Source organism: Petaurus breviceps, unplaced genomic scaffold (assembly GCF_028583685.1).
Source record: "Petaurus breviceps papuanus isolate PSGF00001 unplaced genomic scaffold, PetGlider_PUasm1.0 90721, whole genome shotgun sequence".
Taxonomy (NCBI): domain Eukaryota; kingdom Metazoa; phylum Chordata; class Mammalia; order Diprotodontia; family Petauridae; genus Petaurus; species Petaurus breviceps.
This window is the reverse complement of record NW_027187322.1, coordinates 3,973,784-3,989,940: the sequence shown is the minus strand read 5'-3', so window position 1 is coordinate 3,989,940 and position 16,157 is coordinate 3,973,784. Positions and strand designations below refer to the sequence as shown.

General features: G+C 55.7%; 1 protein-coding gene across 1 annotated transcript in view; it reads right to left on the bottom strand.

Moving 5' to 3' along the window:
- Positions 1–4,908: 4,908 nt before the first annotated feature.
- GRK2 (G protein-coupled receptor kinase 2) overlaps positions 4,909–16,157 on the bottom strand; it is a 25,337-nt gene continuing 14,088 nt past the window's right edge. The window contains exons 2-20 of the mRNA XM_069066475.1: positions 13,472–13,548; positions 12,009–12,082; positions 11,617–11,718; positions 11,354–11,428; positions 11,060–11,121; positions 10,380–10,431; positions 9,850–9,941; positions 9,548–9,726; positions 9,323–9,453; positions 8,897–8,991; positions 8,703–8,810; positions 8,242–8,308; positions 7,829–7,929; positions 7,637–7,703; positions 7,438–7,533; positions 7,161–7,323; positions 6,921–7,057; positions 6,641–6,754; positions 4,909–6,486 (exon numbers count right to left, since the gene is read on the bottom strand). Of these exons, the coding sequence (XP_068922576.1) occupies positions 6,322–6,486; positions 6,641–6,754; positions 6,921–7,057; positions 7,161–7,323; positions 7,438–7,533; positions 7,637–7,703; positions 7,829–7,929; positions 8,242–8,308; positions 8,703–8,810; positions 8,897–8,991; positions 9,323–9,453; positions 9,548–9,726; positions 9,850–9,941; positions 10,380–10,431; positions 11,060–11,121; positions 11,354–11,428; positions 11,617–11,718; positions 12,009–12,082; positions 13,472–13,548 (1,957 nt within the window). The 3' untranslated portion in view covers positions 4,909–6,321. The remainder of the gene's footprint in view (positions 6,487–6,640; positions 6,755–6,920; positions 7,058–7,160; positions 7,324–7,437; positions 7,534–7,636; positions 7,704–7,828; positions 7,930–8,241; positions 8,309–8,702; positions 8,811–8,896; positions 8,992–9,322; positions 9,454–9,547; positions 9,727–9,849; positions 9,942–10,379; positions 10,432–11,059; positions 11,122–11,353; positions 11,429–11,616; positions 11,719–12,008; positions 12,083–13,471; positions 13,549–16,157) is intronic.

Sequence of the window (16,157 nt, the reverse complement as noted above, 5' to 3'; positions counted from 1 at the left end):
CTAAAACATCAGAGCAATTTTCCTTGAGAATTTCTTTTTTTTCCTTTTTTCTCTTTTTGGAGGGCAATTGGGGTTAACTGACTTGCCCAGGGTCACACAACTAGTTTTTGTGTTAAGTGTCTGAGGCTGGATTTCAACTCAGGTCCTCCTGACTCTAGGGCCAGTCCTCTATTCACTGTGCCACCAAGCTGGCCCAAGAATTGCTTGAAGAATGATTTCTAGGTTCTTTTTTGATCATGACTTTCAGGTGATTTTTAAATTATCTCTCTTGGATCTGTTTTCCAGGTCAAATTTTTGTTTTCCAATGAGATATTTCACATTGCCTTCTATTTTTTTTATTTGTTTGGATCTTTTTAATAGTATCTTAATTTCTCATAAAGTCACTAGCTTCCATTTGCTCCAATCTAATTTGAAGGAATGATTCTCTTCAGTGAGCTTTTGAGATTCTTTTTCCATCTGGCAAATTCGTCTTTTTAAGGCATTCTTCTTCTCATTGGCTTTTTGGGCCTCTTTTGCCATCTGAGTTAGTATATTTTTTTAAGGTATTATTTTCTTCAGTCAGGTTGTTGACTCTCATTTCATAATTTTCTTGCATCATTCTCATTTCTCCTCCCAATTTTTCCTCTACTTCTCTTATTTGGTTTTCAAAATCCTTTTTAAGCTCCTGTAACCAGCTCATATTTTTCTTGGAAGTTTTTGGTGCAGGAGTTCTGACTTTACTGTCTTCCTCCTGTTCCATGCTTTGATCTTTTTTGTCCCCAAAATAGGAGTCTGATGTTGGATTGCTCTGTTTCCTTTGCTTCCTTTGCTTGCTCATGTTGCCACTCAATTACTTGACTTTGGAGCCTTTTGCCACAGTAGAACTCTGCTACTGGAAAGGGGAACTTTGTCCCAAATCGTTGGGGTTTTCTCAGCTGTCAGAGCTATTAGTTGGGTGCCCTCTCTGAATCCTCTGGCAAACTGTTCACCTACCCCAGGATCTCCACCCTAGACAGCAATCCAGATCCAAGCAGGTTAAACCAAGAGCAATTACCCCTCAGACTGGTTGCTTGGTCCCCCTACAATCTGCAGGCTATTGTGCTATAAGAAATGATGAAGGGGGCGGCCTGACCAGCCACAGGCTGGAGGGACTTCAGATCACCAGCAGCTGTGGTGGTTTCCAGAATTACCAACCCAGAGATGCCAAAGATAAAGCGAGAGGTCAGTGTAGACTGTGTGGGAACAGGGAATTCAGGAGTGCGGTCCAGCCTTTGCCCCCAGGGCAAAAAGCAGCTGAGGCTCCTAACCCTAACAATAGTATTTCATCACAATCATATACCACAATTTGTTCAGACATTCCCCAGTTGATGGGCATTCCCTCAAATTCCCATTCTTTGCCACCACAGAAGAGCTGTTATAAATATTTTTGTACATATGAGTCCCTTCTTTCTTTGATCTCTTTGAGGTATAGACCTCGTAGCAGAATTGCTACATCAAAAGCTATGCACAGTTTAATATATTTTGGAACCTAGTTCCAAACTGCTTTCCTGAATGGTTTGACAGTTCACAGCTCCACCAACCCTGCCTCAGTGCACTAATATACTTTTGCAAAACACTTATCACGGTGCCAGGCACATAGTAGATACTTAATTGCTATTGTCATCCTTCATTTTCAAAGAGGACCAATGACATCACGGGATGATGTATTGACTTGCCAGGATTTGGATTTAAGTGAGGCAGAGTTGCAGTCACCAGCCTCACTCTCTCTTCCAGAATCATTGAAGTCCAGTGGCAAGACAAAAGTTGAGATAACGGGAGATGGCTCCAGACACAGCAGGTGCCCTTGGCATCTTCGATGTCTGGCCAATCTCTAAGCACTCCCCAGTGCCTGCTTCAGCTGTCTTCACAGCCACTGGAACAGATTGTTCTCATCCCCCCATTCCACAGGGGAGGAAGTCTTCACATGCCTGGGGTAGACACCTCCTTAACCCAGTGATAGGTTTGATGCCTCTCAGTTACCCTCAACCTGGTTTAGCCAGTGTGCTAGGACAGTTTATTGGGGCGTGCCCAAGGCACATGCCACAGCTTCTTGGAGCCACAGGTGAGAGTCGAGCACCAGGTAGATACCAAGGCTGAATGAGTAGCCCTGAACAGGGCTTGTCCTCCCAGAACACGCCACGTGCCCCCACGTGACTGACTGGTTCAATTTCTCATTTTACAGATTCAATTCAATAAACATTGATTAAGGCTCTGTCAGTTACTGGGGATACAGACAGAAATGAAACAGCCCCTGCCCTCAAAAAGGGAGAAGATTCAACATGTATTGGAGTAAACCTGATATATATTGTCTTCCAGAAAAGTTTGATTTAACATATATCTAAGTGAACAAATTCAAAATGTATGCAAAGCAAGACAGTCATCTCAAACTGGAGAGAATGCTGCTGGCGCCTGAGCTGTGCTCTGAGAGAAGTGGGGATGCCTGTTAGGTGCAGGGCAGGGATTAGGTGGAGGGCAGGGGAGGGTCTTCCAGGCAGTGGGGGGGGGCATGGGCTATAGAAGGGAAACCTCAGCAAGCAGGATCGTCCCAAAGGGCACTCTCTGAAGGGGGGCTGGCCACAGGTTAAGGCAGCAGTCAGTGGAATGGCCTGCATCTCTCTGCTTGACAGTGGGTGCTTAGTAACCATTTGTAGGATGAAGTGATGAGTCACATGCAAGAAAGAGGGGGATGAATAAGGCAGAGGGCCGCCCCCCCCCCATCTCTGAGGACAGGACTTATCATCGCCCCAGGGGAAGGACCTCCCCATTCTCCAGAGCTCAAGAAAGGCCTAAAAGCACCACAAAGGAGCCAGGTAAGAGGGGAGAGAGGATGAAAGGATAATCCCTTCCCTCAGGGAGTTGACAGTCTCCCAAGCAAGCAAGGACAGGGCTCTGGAGAAGGATGCTCCATAGGGCTCAGCAATGAGGAAGTTGTCCAGTAAGCTACTTGGGGGCAGGGAGAGGAGGGAAACTCCAGCCTGGGGATTTCCCCTGGCTCTCATGGTCCCCAAGTTCAAAGCTTGTGTGTGATCACTGGCCAACCAGGTGTTCTTTGAGGTTGGCAGAGCCACAGAGGACTGGGAAAGTCCCCCCAGGGCCTTTTTGAGGGCAGGGGCAGTTTCATTTCTGTCTGTATCCCCAGTAACTGACAAGGGCACTAGACCCTTAATCAATGTTTATTGAATTGAATCTGTAAATGAGAAATTGAACCAGTCAGTCATGTGGGGGCACGTGGTGTGTTCTGGGAGGACAAGGGGACCTTCATTCTCTCTCAAAGGGCCCAATCTCAGCACTTTTGAGAGAAGGTCCAGCCTGCACTGAACATGGCAGCCAGGGGCAGGCTCCCAGGTCCAGGGGATGGAGCCCGTGGCAGCCTTGTAGGGCCCTAGTTCGGGAGCAGGCCTCAGTGATGATTGGCAACCTTTATTGCCAGGGTCAAATGCAGAAGTTGAGGGCCTTGTCCACCAAGGGCAGGAGTGAGAGCTGCCTGGTTCAGACTTCCCATGATAATTAGGGAGAACACAGAGCACTTGCTAGGCTAATTAAATTAGGACAAATTAGATGATGCTACCTCCTGGTCTGGCCCGAGGGCAGGCCAAAACAGGGTTCAGACACCAAGATTTTATGAGGCCATGATTTCGAGCTCAAAGGTACCTAAGGGATCATCTGGCTCACTTCATTTCACAAAGGAGGAAAGGAGATTCCACGAGGTGATGACTGAATCCAGGGCATTAGAACCGTGAGCGGCCAAGCATGGGCAGTAAGGAATCCAGAGGGACTCCACCTTGTGCCTCAATGCTTGGGCCAGCTCAGCTTCCTTTCTGTGCAGTTCTGGGTCTAATCCAAATTCAGTCCTGTGAGAAATCTGTTTGATTGAGGGAACTGGGAGAAAACCTTATCATGCTGCTTGAGCCCAGCTCTGCGTGTCTGGGAGGCTGGACTGGCTCTGCCGCCGTTCAGAGACCCTTCATCAAGGACCAGAAACAGGTCAGGTCCATGCATGGAGTGTCCTAACCACTGTGCATCTCCAGCAGCCCACCGTGTGGTCTTAGCACCAGCCCATCCTAATCCCTCTGCCCCTTTCTTGTCCCTCTGACTGTCTACTGACCGATGGGGGTGGGGGTGGGGTCGGGAAACCTTTTCTTTTTCTGATTGCTCTCTGCCTTCCATCTTGGAAAGTCCCTCACCTTTCTTCCAGATTAGAAATCCAGTTACCGAATGTTACAATGTTTCCTTTTAATTAATTGGCCTCATTTGATTGTTTTTGGCGTATAATAGTCTGTCTTCCTGTACTAGGGGTCCAGGTCCAAGCTGAGGAGGTCTGAATCTGGTTTGTTGGGCAATTGGCACACAATTTGCTTAACAAATCAATATGCTCGAAACATCGACCCTGCTTCCTCAGCCATTGTGTCTTTCACTTGCTGCAGGAGGCATCTGTTCAAGGTCCCGGTGGCAGTCAGCAGAAGGTCTTCTGTGCCTCCAAACCCTAGGCTCTTTTCCTGGTACCACATCACACGTGTTGGACAGCTGAGGAAATTGAGGAGAGAGGGGGAACTGCCTGCCCATAAAGTCAGCTTACAGGCAGTGGAGCTAGGATTTGAACCCAGAAGCTGTGACCATGCCACCATCACCCCTGGATCCCTACTCCGGGGAGTAAAGGGCACATGAGATAAAGGAGTCTTGTGTGTGGGTGGTGGGCCAGGGATGTGGGCACCCAGCAGCGGGGTCTCGCCATGTGCTCTCACTGTCCATGGGCATCAGCAGCCTGAGGACTCGCTGGGAGCCATGGAGGAGTGGCCCATTGAGCCTTTCTGGAATCACTCCTGAGCCTCCCACTCAGCCCCAGGCACAAGAACATTAGACAGACACAAGTCACAAAGAACATGCAGACAGGCACCATTTTTTTTTTTATAAAAACTCAATCTTTTTTTTTTCACTCTTTAAAATCACATTCAAAAATCGGCAAAGAAACGCACATGGAGTGTTGGTGGGTGGGGAGGTAGGCGCGATGGGAACAGGGGCATCACACACAGACCCAGCCCCAGGTGAGGGGGGAACGTTACACACTGTGCGGCGGCGGCAGCAGCAGCAGCAGCAGGAGGGCAAGAGGGAGGCTGGGGACATGCGGTGGGCACCCAGGGAGGGGCTTCAGCACAGGGGCCAGGGCAGGGCCATGGGCACCGCCAGCCCCTGGGGAGACAGTGACGAAGTAACACCAGCCCCGACACAGGCAAGGGAGGGGCTCAGCACTTAGCATGATCCCCACTGGGCACTGGGCTCTTGCTGCCTCGATCCTAAATCCTGCAGAGGGGACAGGACAGAAGGTTTTTTTCCGTCCAGAAACCTGTGCTCACCAGTGAAACGTGGCTAAGCCTGAGACCTGCTCCCCGAGACGAGCATGAGGCCTAGTCCATTTGGCACAATCTGGGAAAGTTTCCAAGGCCCCTGCCAAGCAGGGTGGAGGCGTCAGTAGGCAGGGGCTGGGGAGGGGGGAGGGGGAAGTTGATACCATGGTGCTGCTTGGCAGAGACTGGTTAATCTTGCTCGGCCGCGTGGCTCCTCCAGTTCAGGCCAGAGCCTGCCTTCCTGAATGGTGCCAGAGCGGGGGGTTGGCACATGGAAGCTGATTGGCAGAGGTGGCGAGCCAGGAGAGGACACATGGTGATCCCATGGGCAAGGAAAGGGGGAGGGGGACAAAGGCAGATCCCCTGACTTTTGAGGGGGCGCTCGGGCAGCAGTCCTATCAGGGCACTGTGGTGGAGAGCTTCAGGTAGGACCCCGATCCTGTGAGCTCCCATGACCCAAGCCCTGAGTGACACAGTTAGGGGGCACCTTGACCCACCAGCTCTCCTAGCAGATACAACTGTGGGGACGTGATGGCTGGGGCAGCACGGGCACACACACGGCTCAGTCTGGTGGGGTGCCCAGATGGCATCTGAGAGCATGTGGCCTTGTCCACTCCACAGGGAAAGGCCTGTCCATGGGGGACAGGACGGGGGAGAGCTGGGCTGTCTTCTCCCTCTCCAGGAAAGGGGGTAAGGCCTTTCCCCAGATCAAATCCTGCCTGGTCCCTGCTAGAAAGACACAGAAATGGCCACCTCATGGTCCCAGGGGTGAAGTCAGAGCAGTGGTACTAGATGGCCTTGGTAAGAGGAGGTGTAGGGACAAGCAGACCCCTTCCACAGGGCCAGGCAGGGGCCACAGGAAATCACAATAATTATAAAATAAAACCTTTTCCGCTTGGCGGGAAAAAATAATAAAAATTCCACAAAATAAATTAGAGGTTTATAAAAGGTCGGGCAGGGGTCAGAGGCCGTTGGCACTGCCCCGCTGCATCAGCGGCACCTTGCTCAGTTCCACCACGGGCGATCGAGGCTTGTTCTTCATCTTGGGGACCCGCTGCACCAACTGCTGGGCTTCCCGGCAGGCGTCCCGCAGCTCCTTCTTCCACTGGACTAATTCAGGGTCACTCTGCTCCCCACCCGGCCCCGGCCCGAGTCAGTGAGGGTGCCCCCGGCAGGGAGAACCCAGGCCAGCAGGGCCCCACCCCCACCCTTGCACATGAGGGGAGCAACCCCCATCCCTGTGCCCAGACCCAGGCCGAGCCGGCTCTGCCCTGACTCACATCACACTGGAGGATGAACTGTTTGCCCCCACGGATCTTAAGCAGGATGCACTTCCTTTCTTTGATCTGGGTCTCTTCTACCGACTGAATCTCTTCCATGGTTAGGAGGCTCTGCTGCAGAGGCCCCAAGAAGGGTTGGTGAAGCTGGTGGGCAGGGACTACAGAATTGCAGCCAGCTAGCCTGGCCCGGCCCGGCCCGGCCCGGCCCAGCCCGGCCCAGCCCAGCCCGGCCCAGCCCGGCCCGGCCCAGCCCGGCCCAGCCCTCCTTCTCCTTCCTTACTGGTGCCTCGCCCTCAGCCCGCCACTCAAGACGATTAGGAAACAGGTAGAAGTAGCGCCGCTGCCACTGGGTGAGGAATGGGTTGCCCATCTTGGACATGTAACCGTGCATGATGCAGTCTTTGCCAAGGGCGTAATCTAGGGGTACAACGGAGAGAGCCTGTGGCAGAGCCTGTGCCCCCAGAGTGGCCGCCCTGGGCTGGGAGACTCCAAGAGCATCGAGGCTGGGGCAGGCGCTTACCGTCCTCATGGCCTAGCTGCTTGTTCTTGGTTTTCTTCCGGGCCTCCAGCCGGTCAGTCTCAGAGTTTACCGTATCAAAGACTGTCTCGGCCACTTCTTGCTGCCACCGCTCTGAGATCGTGAGGGGGAAGTTGCGGTAGAGCTCCTGGTCACTGTCCAGCAACTGCATGAGAAGGGGAAGACCTCCATCATGGGCTCATGATGGCTCTGCCCAGAAGGGGCTATTCACTGGCCAGGGCAGCCTTTCTGTCTCCTGCCCCCAGGCCAGCCCCCATACCTTGATTCCTTTCGTGTCCTCCTCATCAAAGGAGCCAATGTCGAAAGCGTCGGCAGCATTCACTTCACCTCGTGGAGGGATCAGGGGAGGTGGGTACTGTGGCAAGGAGACCAGGCTGTGCAGGGGGGCTGGGGCAGCCCTGCCCTCCCTGCTGGAATGCTCAGCCCCTGCCCATACCCACCCTTGCCCACACACTTACCTTCTGCATTAACACCATCTGCCAGTCCACAGTCTTAAAGAAAGGGTCCTCCTTCACCTCCTGAGCCCTGTTGGTGATTGGAGGGAGAGGGGGGAGGACCTTTAGAATTCTGCCCCTTTGACGACTCGCTTCTGCTGCTAGGCACCAGCCCCCACCCCAGCAGAGCAGCAGAAGCCTGACACACTCACTCACCCACGGCCAAGGCAGCCCAGCCTCCGGTTGACATCCCTTTGAAGTAACCCTTCCAGAAGGGAGCGTAATTCTGGTGAGAAGGACTCTGGCAGCTCCACGGCCTGCAAGGAAACAGGGGCGGGGGGCCAAGGGAGCCTTAATCAAACAGGTGTCTTTCTATCTTCCTTGGTAGGGGAGGGGGAGTAAGGACAACCAGAGGCCACAGGATTGGGGCCTGAATGTTGGGAAGGAGCTCAGCGGGATGCCTGGGGCAGCAACCTGGACCATCCCACAGAGACCAACGGCCACCCTGCCACCCCATCCGGGTTCCAGCCTCAGGCCGTCCATCCCCATGGGCTCCTTTGAGTATCACAGAGATGGCAGCTCACCATCCCCAGGACGCACAGCCTCCTGCCCACCCTTCCTGCACTAACCATCGTTAGCGTCATGCGGTCAATCTCATGTTTGTCCTTGGTCTTGTGCTGGCGGAAGGGGCTGTGCCTGGATGGGGAAGGTGGCCAGTCACACCCAGGTTAGCAGGCTACTTACTGTACACCCCACCATCTGTCCATCCCTCCATCCTCTAGGCCAGTGGGTCCCCCTCTCCCCATTTCCCAGAGGCAGCTGCAGCTGGTCAGTGACAGATTCCTGGACCTGAACTCAGCGCTGTCCCATCCACCCTGGAGGACGAGCAGGCAGGTCCCTTCCATGAACCCTGAGGCCACATTTGCTCCCTGACACGGCTGGAGGACCCCAGGGCGCAGAAGTAGAGGCTGGTGGCCATCCGACTGCCTCTTCCTCCCAGCTTTTCTCTCTGGCTCCCAGACTACTCTGGAGGGTCGTGGGTCCCATGGCACAGTCAGAGGCTGTGGCCTCCTCCTCAGTAACCACTCACCCTCTCAGTAGTTTGAAGAGCATGCAGCCCAGAGAGAACCAGTCAGCACTGCTGTCATAGGCCACCCCCTTCTGCAGGACCTCAGGCGCCATGTAGCCGTGGGTACCCCTGGGGGGACGCAGGACCCAGGGTAAGAGCCCAGACCGGGCTGGAGGGAGGGGAGGAAGGAGACACGCTGGGGGCCCCATACTCACACACTGGCATGAGGTCTCTTCTTGGAAAAGTCACAAGCTAGGCCCAGGTCAGAGATGCGCACATGACCAAACTCATCCAGAAGAATGTTAGCAGGCTGTAGGCAGGACACACACACAACTGTTGAGGGCTGGGCAGCAGGGGACCAGGAAGGGGAGGGCCGGGTGCTGGGGAGAATGTGGGCCAGGGCTGATGCCCGCACTGCCAAAGCGCCTGGTGGGGGCAGGGGAGAGGTTGGATAGAGGAAGGTAGGGAGCCCGCCACGGTTACATGGGGTGGGGCTGAGGGGCTGTCACATGGCCAGATTCTCCCACCACTTTCTGGTTATTGCACCCCAGGGGCCTGGTGGCGGGGAGCACGCAATGCTGCTCAGGGCTGTCCTTGGAAGGGTCCTGGCTGAGGGTGTGTGTGGGGGAGAGCTGCCCCACCTTCAAGTCTCGGTAGACCACGAATCGGCTGTGCATGTGCTCCAGGCCCAGGATGATCTCGGCGGCATAGAATCGCATGTCGGACTCTGAGAAGACCCCGTGCTGGGACAGATGGTAATGCAGGTCCCCGCCTAGGGAAAGTCAGAACACAGAGAGGCTGGAGCCTGGGGCCCAGGCAGCCAGGCCCGAGGGGAGGCCCTGGGGGGGTGGGGTGGGGAGGCTCACCATTCATGAGATCCAGGATAAAGCTGAGCTTGTCCGGAGTGTGGAAGGCGTAGGACATGCAGACGATGAAGGGGCAGTCCCCAGTGCTGACGAGGGACAGCATGATCCGCTCATTCAGGGCCAGGGTCTCCCCTTGCTTCATCTTGATCCGCTTCTTATCCAGACATTTCATAGCATACCTGGGAGGCAGAGGGGCCTGGTCAGGCTGGACCAGAGCCAGGGGCACCTCCCCACACTCTCCTCTGGGGCCCCCTTGCCACCCTCTCCTGGCTGCATGTCAGTCTGAAGATGGGGCCACTCACATCTTGCCTGTGTCGGCTTTCCGACAGCCATAAACCTCTCCGAAGCCACCGCGGCCGATGATTCGGTGCACGCTGAAGTCGTTCATGGTCAGCTGGAGGAGCAGAGGGGGCAGGGTCGCAGTGAGCGCACGCCATGGGGCCTTGTTTCCCCCCCACCAGCCGAGGTGCCAACACCATGGAGGCGCCCACCTCCAAAACACCAGGGCGGGGGGGGCGTCTCTGCCCCCTTTGCTTTCCCAGGAGCCGCAGAGTCCAGCCAGAACCCCATCTTCTCCCAAAGGAAGGACAAGAGCAAGGGGTGCTCCTGGGCTCCCGGCAATGGCCACAGGATCAAATCCTGCCTCGGGCAAGAACTACCTGTGTGACCCTGGGCAAGTCCCTTCCCCTCCTCTTGGTCTCAGTTTCCTCTCCTGTAAAATGAGGGGGTTGGCTTGACCCCTCTCAGTTCTAGAACTAGGATCCCACAAGCACTGCAAAAGGCCCCCAAGGCACTCGGAAGCACAAGCTTCCAGCTCTTAGTGCCTACTCACGTGGATGTTAAGCTCTACATTCTTCCACTGGCAAAACCGAGTGAACTTCTCACTGAAACAGAAAGGGTGGCCATGGCCACAGTGAGCCGAGCTGCCGGCCAGCCTGGCCCGGCCTATCTCCCACTGCCCCTCACAGTGGAGAAAAGGATTCACCCCTCCCTGCAGGAGATGGCCCTGTGTCCCAGCAGGGAGACGTGGAGGGCAAGGGCGGCAGGGCCGACATAGTCCTGGGCCTCGGGTGGTATGGCCAACAGGCAGGGTCCAACCCTTTCCTGGGGAATCTGCTGTCCTGAGGCATCCCAGGGGTGCAAGAGGCTGAGAAGTGGGGGCAAGCTGGCCCTTCCTCATTCTCATTTATAGAACCCAGACCTGCGACCACTAGCATGTCAGTGATTGTGGCATGAGCACAGCCCAGTGTGAACATGCTGGACATCAGGCCTTCCTCCTAGAATCTGAAGAACTCCCAGTCTGGTTGCAAACACAAGCCTTTGGCCCTACAAGTGCCTGGGCAGATCTGGCAAAGCTCAGATGAAGCCACCCGGGTCTGCCTGCCTCCAGAGGCCCAGGCACTCATCCTGTGCAGCCCAGGCTCTGTTCTCGGCCTGATCCTTCTCCTTCCTGCCCTCTCCTACATTTTCTACTTTCCCCCTGTCTTCTCCCCTTCCAACCTGCAAACTTACCTCTCAATGAATTTCTGGAACACCTCGTCCCGGAGCCTCTGACAAATCTCCTCAATGTATGGCTAAGGAAAAAGGTCCCAAGCCTGGGATTTAGGGCCTGGTGACAGGATGCAGGCCCCACGCCTTAAGAACCCCCAAGATATCTGCTGGGCTGTGGGAGACTGGTGTCCAAGGCTCCATCTGGGACTTCCCACCTCTACCCACACTGTACATGGGGATAAAAACCAACCCGATGTTGGGGCAAGGGCTGGGACAGGAAGGACAGAGGAGTCGGGGGGAACACACAGGACCTACCTGGAACAGGTCAGGGGGCACCTGCTTCTTCAGAAGCCGACTCTGCACGTGTTCAGTGGCACTCTTTGAGAAAGGCTAAGAACGAGGAGAGGCTGAGTGTCAGCTCTGATCTGGGACAGCCTGGGGCCCCCTCCCTTCTTCCAGCTCAAAACCCTGCCCTTCCCAGCGAGGAAGCACTTGTGAGAGTCTGGGAGAGATTCTGGGCTAGCCTGGGCCAAGGCGATGCAAGCACGGGTCAGAGTGTGGGGCCGGTGGGCACTCACGTGGGAGCAGGACAGCAGCTCCTTCATGACGTACGAGTCGAAGATCTCTCGGCTCTTCACAGCACGTTCCCCCTCCGAGTCCAACTTCTCGTATTTCTTGATCTGATCAACAAATGCTCAGGGTCACCCGGGGTCCCCGCCCCAGCACTGACTCCCTCTGGGACTTGTTTTAACATTAACATCTGTATTGTTCTTGGGGGTCTGAACACATTCAGCAGTGGCCACAGCCTCCCCACATCCTGGGGAGGGCTTTCTTCCAGGCGGAATGAACACGGCAGGCAGGTCCACATCCGAGAGGTCCAGGAGGCAGCGTCAGCCACTGCGAGGACCCTCCAAAGGAGGGGCCAGGTGCCCACCCCTACCTCCAAAGGAGGGGCCAGGTGCCCACCTACCTCATCATAGAATTCCACCAGGGGCTTGGCTTCCTCCATTTGGTTCAGGCAGAAGTCTCTGAAAAGCAGGTAGCCTGAGAGCACAGGGGAGAAAAGGCACAGATGAAAAAGATTCTCACCTGTGTGCATGTATGTATGTGCATGTGTGGACGCACGTGTCTGTGTGTACGAATGTGCATGTATGTGTCTGTGTGTGTGTGCATGCGTGCGTGTGGGTATCAGTCATAGGTCAGGGAAGGCCTTCTAGATGAATCTTCCTACTTTCAGACGAGTAAACCAAGGCCCACAGACAGGAAGCGGTTTGTCCTGGGACACCAGCGGAGAACAGGGCCAGCTCCAGAGCTATTCCTGGTACCAGACCATGAAGCCATCTATGCCCTTTTTACCACCACCACCCTCCACTCCCATCCCATGGACATGCTGGAGGGAGGGGCCCTTCACATGGAAACTGGCCCCGTGGCCCCAGGATTCAAGGGGAGGCTGGGGGGGGGGCCCCTGAAAGGCCCCCCTGCAGGCCCCAGCCACAGGCACCTTGGGAAGGGAATGAGGGACAAAGAGTGAAGAAGAAAGGGGGGTCTGTCAGAGATCAGAGCTGGAAGGGGCCTCAGGGGCCATCATTTTATAGAGGAGGAAACTGAGGCCCAGGGAGGGAAGTGGTCTGCCCAGGGTCATACAGCTGGCAAGCACCAAAGGCAGAATGTGGACTCAGGCCCTTCCCTCTTGCCCTTGTACCCTCAACGAAGCCTCACTGGAGCTCACTTCAGAATCCCTCCCTCAGGGGAATGGGCACAGGAGTTCTCACTGAGTGGCATGCCTGGAGGGGAGGCCGGCCCAGGAGTGGCCAGGGATGAGGATCCCTGGACCTCAGCCATTGGTCCTGAGGCATGTTGTGGCCTGACCTCTACCTCCTGCCCACAGGCCCCTTTCTGAGGCTCCCACTGTCTCTAAGGTCAGGTCAAGGTGAACCCCACCACCATGGGAGGGGCACCAGTGCTGACTGGTTCTCCTGGACTCTACTCCATTTGTTCCCAGGGAGTGTCATGGAGGAGGAGAGATTCAGTCAAGGTTGTCTGGGAGGGCCAGGTCAGGGGACAGGCCTCAGCAGTCAGGAGAGGGGCCCTCTAGATCTCAAGCAGTCTGTGGCCCCCACCCACAATGACGGGCCAGGCCTTAGAGGCCAGAGACAAGGCAGCAGGAGCAGGGAGCCTAATGGAGAAGCAGCAGCTGGCCAGCAGCAGTCAGCAGCCTGGGCCCCCTCCGCAGGAAGGGCTCCGCCCCTTCCTGTCGGTCCCACCAACGGGCCTTAGCACATCTGCAGCCTTGGCCAAGGGGAAGCTGCAACTCAGAAAAACAAAAACCCCAAAGGAGGAACTTCCCCAGCCTCCCGCAGAGAGGCAGCCCCAAGGCCCGCCCCTACACGCCAGGCTGACAGTGACCCATTCCTGCCTCACGCCCTCACTCACCAAGCTTCTGGGAGAAGATCTTCTCAAAGGTTACCTCTCCGCGGTCTTCGAGATACTTCTGCATGACGCTACGGATGCTGTTGGGACACAGGGGAGACAGTGAGGGGGAGGCCAGCACCCCCCGCCCGCCTGCTGGTGACTGGCTGGGTAGGGGCAGGGGCATCGGCTGCCCCTTGACCCTAGCACAGCCAAATAGCCCAGAGGCCCCCTCAAGGCTCCGGCCCTGTTTATGCCCAAAGGAGAACAGATCCCCCAACAGTGCCGGAAAACTGGCAGAGTGCTGTTCACCGATCCTCAAGCCAGCTTCCTGAGACCCTGCCCTGTTTCTGCCTCTTTGTACCCCCAGCCCTTGGCACAGTGCTTGGCACACACAGTAGGCGATTAATAAATGTTAGCTGGCTCTCCCATGAGAAAGTGAGCTCCTTGAGAACAGGGGCTGTGTTTCTGCCTTTCTCTGGATCTCCAGTGCTTGGTTCAAGACACAGCACACAGCTGGCACACGATAAATGCTTGCTGACTGAAACCCTGTGAAGTAGCTACTGCATATGTTATTAACTCCATGTTATGGGCAAGGAAGCAAAGGTAAAAAGGTTCAGTAACTTGCCCAAGGTCCTCCGGTCAGGAAGGGCCAGAGGGAAGATTAGAACACAGCTCTCACTTGATGCCTAACTCATTTACTACGTGCCAAGCACTGGACCCTCCCAAAACAATGGTGGACAGCCACCTCCCTCAGAGAGCTCGCGCCCTCATGGAGACGGCTCGGCACACAGCACACAGCACACACACACACAGCCCACAGAAGGTCATCTTGGAGGGGATGGCCCTGGGGAGTGGTGGTGATGGGCAGTATCTTAGGCACTGGGAAGGGGCTGGATCCGCTCCATCCCCCAGACAGGCTGGGTACCTGCTGGGTACCCTTTGGGGAGGCCCGGGATTGCCAAGTTAAGAGACCTGGACAGCAGGAAACCACTGAACTGGGTCAAGGAAGAACATGATGGCTGAGAATCCAATCATCACAGTCGGCTGGGCATGGAGCCAGTGGGGATGGAAAGTAAGGAATGGAAGAAAGAAGCCTTGGGGGGCTGATGGTGGGTGGGGAGGCAGCTCCATTGGCAGGAAGGAGGAAGGCAGGAGATTCTTGGGTCAGTCAGTTAAGGAGCAGGCCTGAGGAGGGCCTGAGGCTGCCCTGGGCCCCACCCCCAACAAAACGTCTCAGGATCTCAGAGCTGGGAGGGAGGGGCATCAGAGATGGAGCTGGAGCAGGACTGGGTGGAGAAACCCCTCCTCCAAGCCCCAGTAAAGCTGAAGCCCTCACCATTTCACAGCTGGACAGCTCCGACATCAGCAGCCGTTCTCCACCCAACCATCCCAAGCTCCTCTGAGACTGGGTCTACTTGTGGTGGCTTTGACTAGAATTCCAGGCCCTTTGACTTCTAAGGATCTCCCATGTTAGACTAGATCGGAAGCATCTTGAGGGCAAGAACCATGCTCCTCTCCCCTGCGTGGCACCAAATGGGAATGTCTGTTCACTCTTAACTGGGACAAAGCTGGGAGGAGCCCAGGGCTATCCCAACACTGGAACTGAAAACGACTGCCCTTAGCTAGGAAAGTAGCATCATTCCATGAGATCCCAGCAGGGTGAGGGAGAAGGAAAGCCTAGAGCCGGGTCCTCATCCCAAGGCTGCCATCACACACAGGTGCCATGTGGCCAGCCCAGGCATGGCCTGGCAGTAGAGCTCGAACCTTCCCTTCTCCTCCCTCATCCTGATCCCTGCAGTGGAGGAAGCACGCTTTGGCGAGGACAAGAGGACTCTCCAAAGCCATCGGACAGTTGTGACCGAGGCCCTCCGAGGGCGGGCCCCAAAGCCAGAAGGTCTCCAACACCGGCGACACTGGTTCCTGCCCACCTGGCAGGAGGCAGGCTGGCAAGGAGACTGCAGTGGCCCTCCCGTCCCCAGCCTCAGGAGTGGTTGAGGACCCACAGCAGCCTTCATCAGCCACACAGGCCACACGTGAGGGCTTGGCATGGCCTCCAGGGGCAGGCAGTGACACTTCTTCATAGGCAATATAAGAACACATGCTCTGTATAGAATCGGAGGGTCAGGGGGGCAGAGCACTGCCTACAATGGTGCAATGGGTAGGAATGCCAGGCCTGGAATCAGGAGGACCTGAGTTCAAATCCAGCCTCAGACATGGCCTAGCTGGGTGACCCTGGACAAGTCACTTCACCCTGTTGGCCTCAGTTTCCTCATCTGTAAAAGGAGCTGGAGAGGGAAATGGCAAAGCCTTCCAGCGTCTTTGCCAAGAAAACTCCCAATGGGGTCATGGAGAGTCAGACAGGACAGAAACAACTCAACAACAGCAACAAACAACTCTCTGGGAGAAAGAAGGAATTATCATGGGAAATGCAGAAAACTTCCAAACAAACATTCTTTAAAAAAAGAATAACGTTTTGACAGCTGTGTATGGATGAACTGGAGACTACAGATGGAAAGAACAATGGGTGGCAGAGCAGGGCAGGGCAGTGGGGGGGGGAGCGAGCAGGCTGCCCCCACCCCAGCCCCCTCCTGCTCCCCCCAAACACTCAGCCCAGCCCCCTCCTGCTCCCCCCCCAAACACTCAGCCCAGCCCCCTCCTGATCCCCCCCAAACACTCAGCTCAGCCCCTTCCTGCTCCCCCCCCCCCC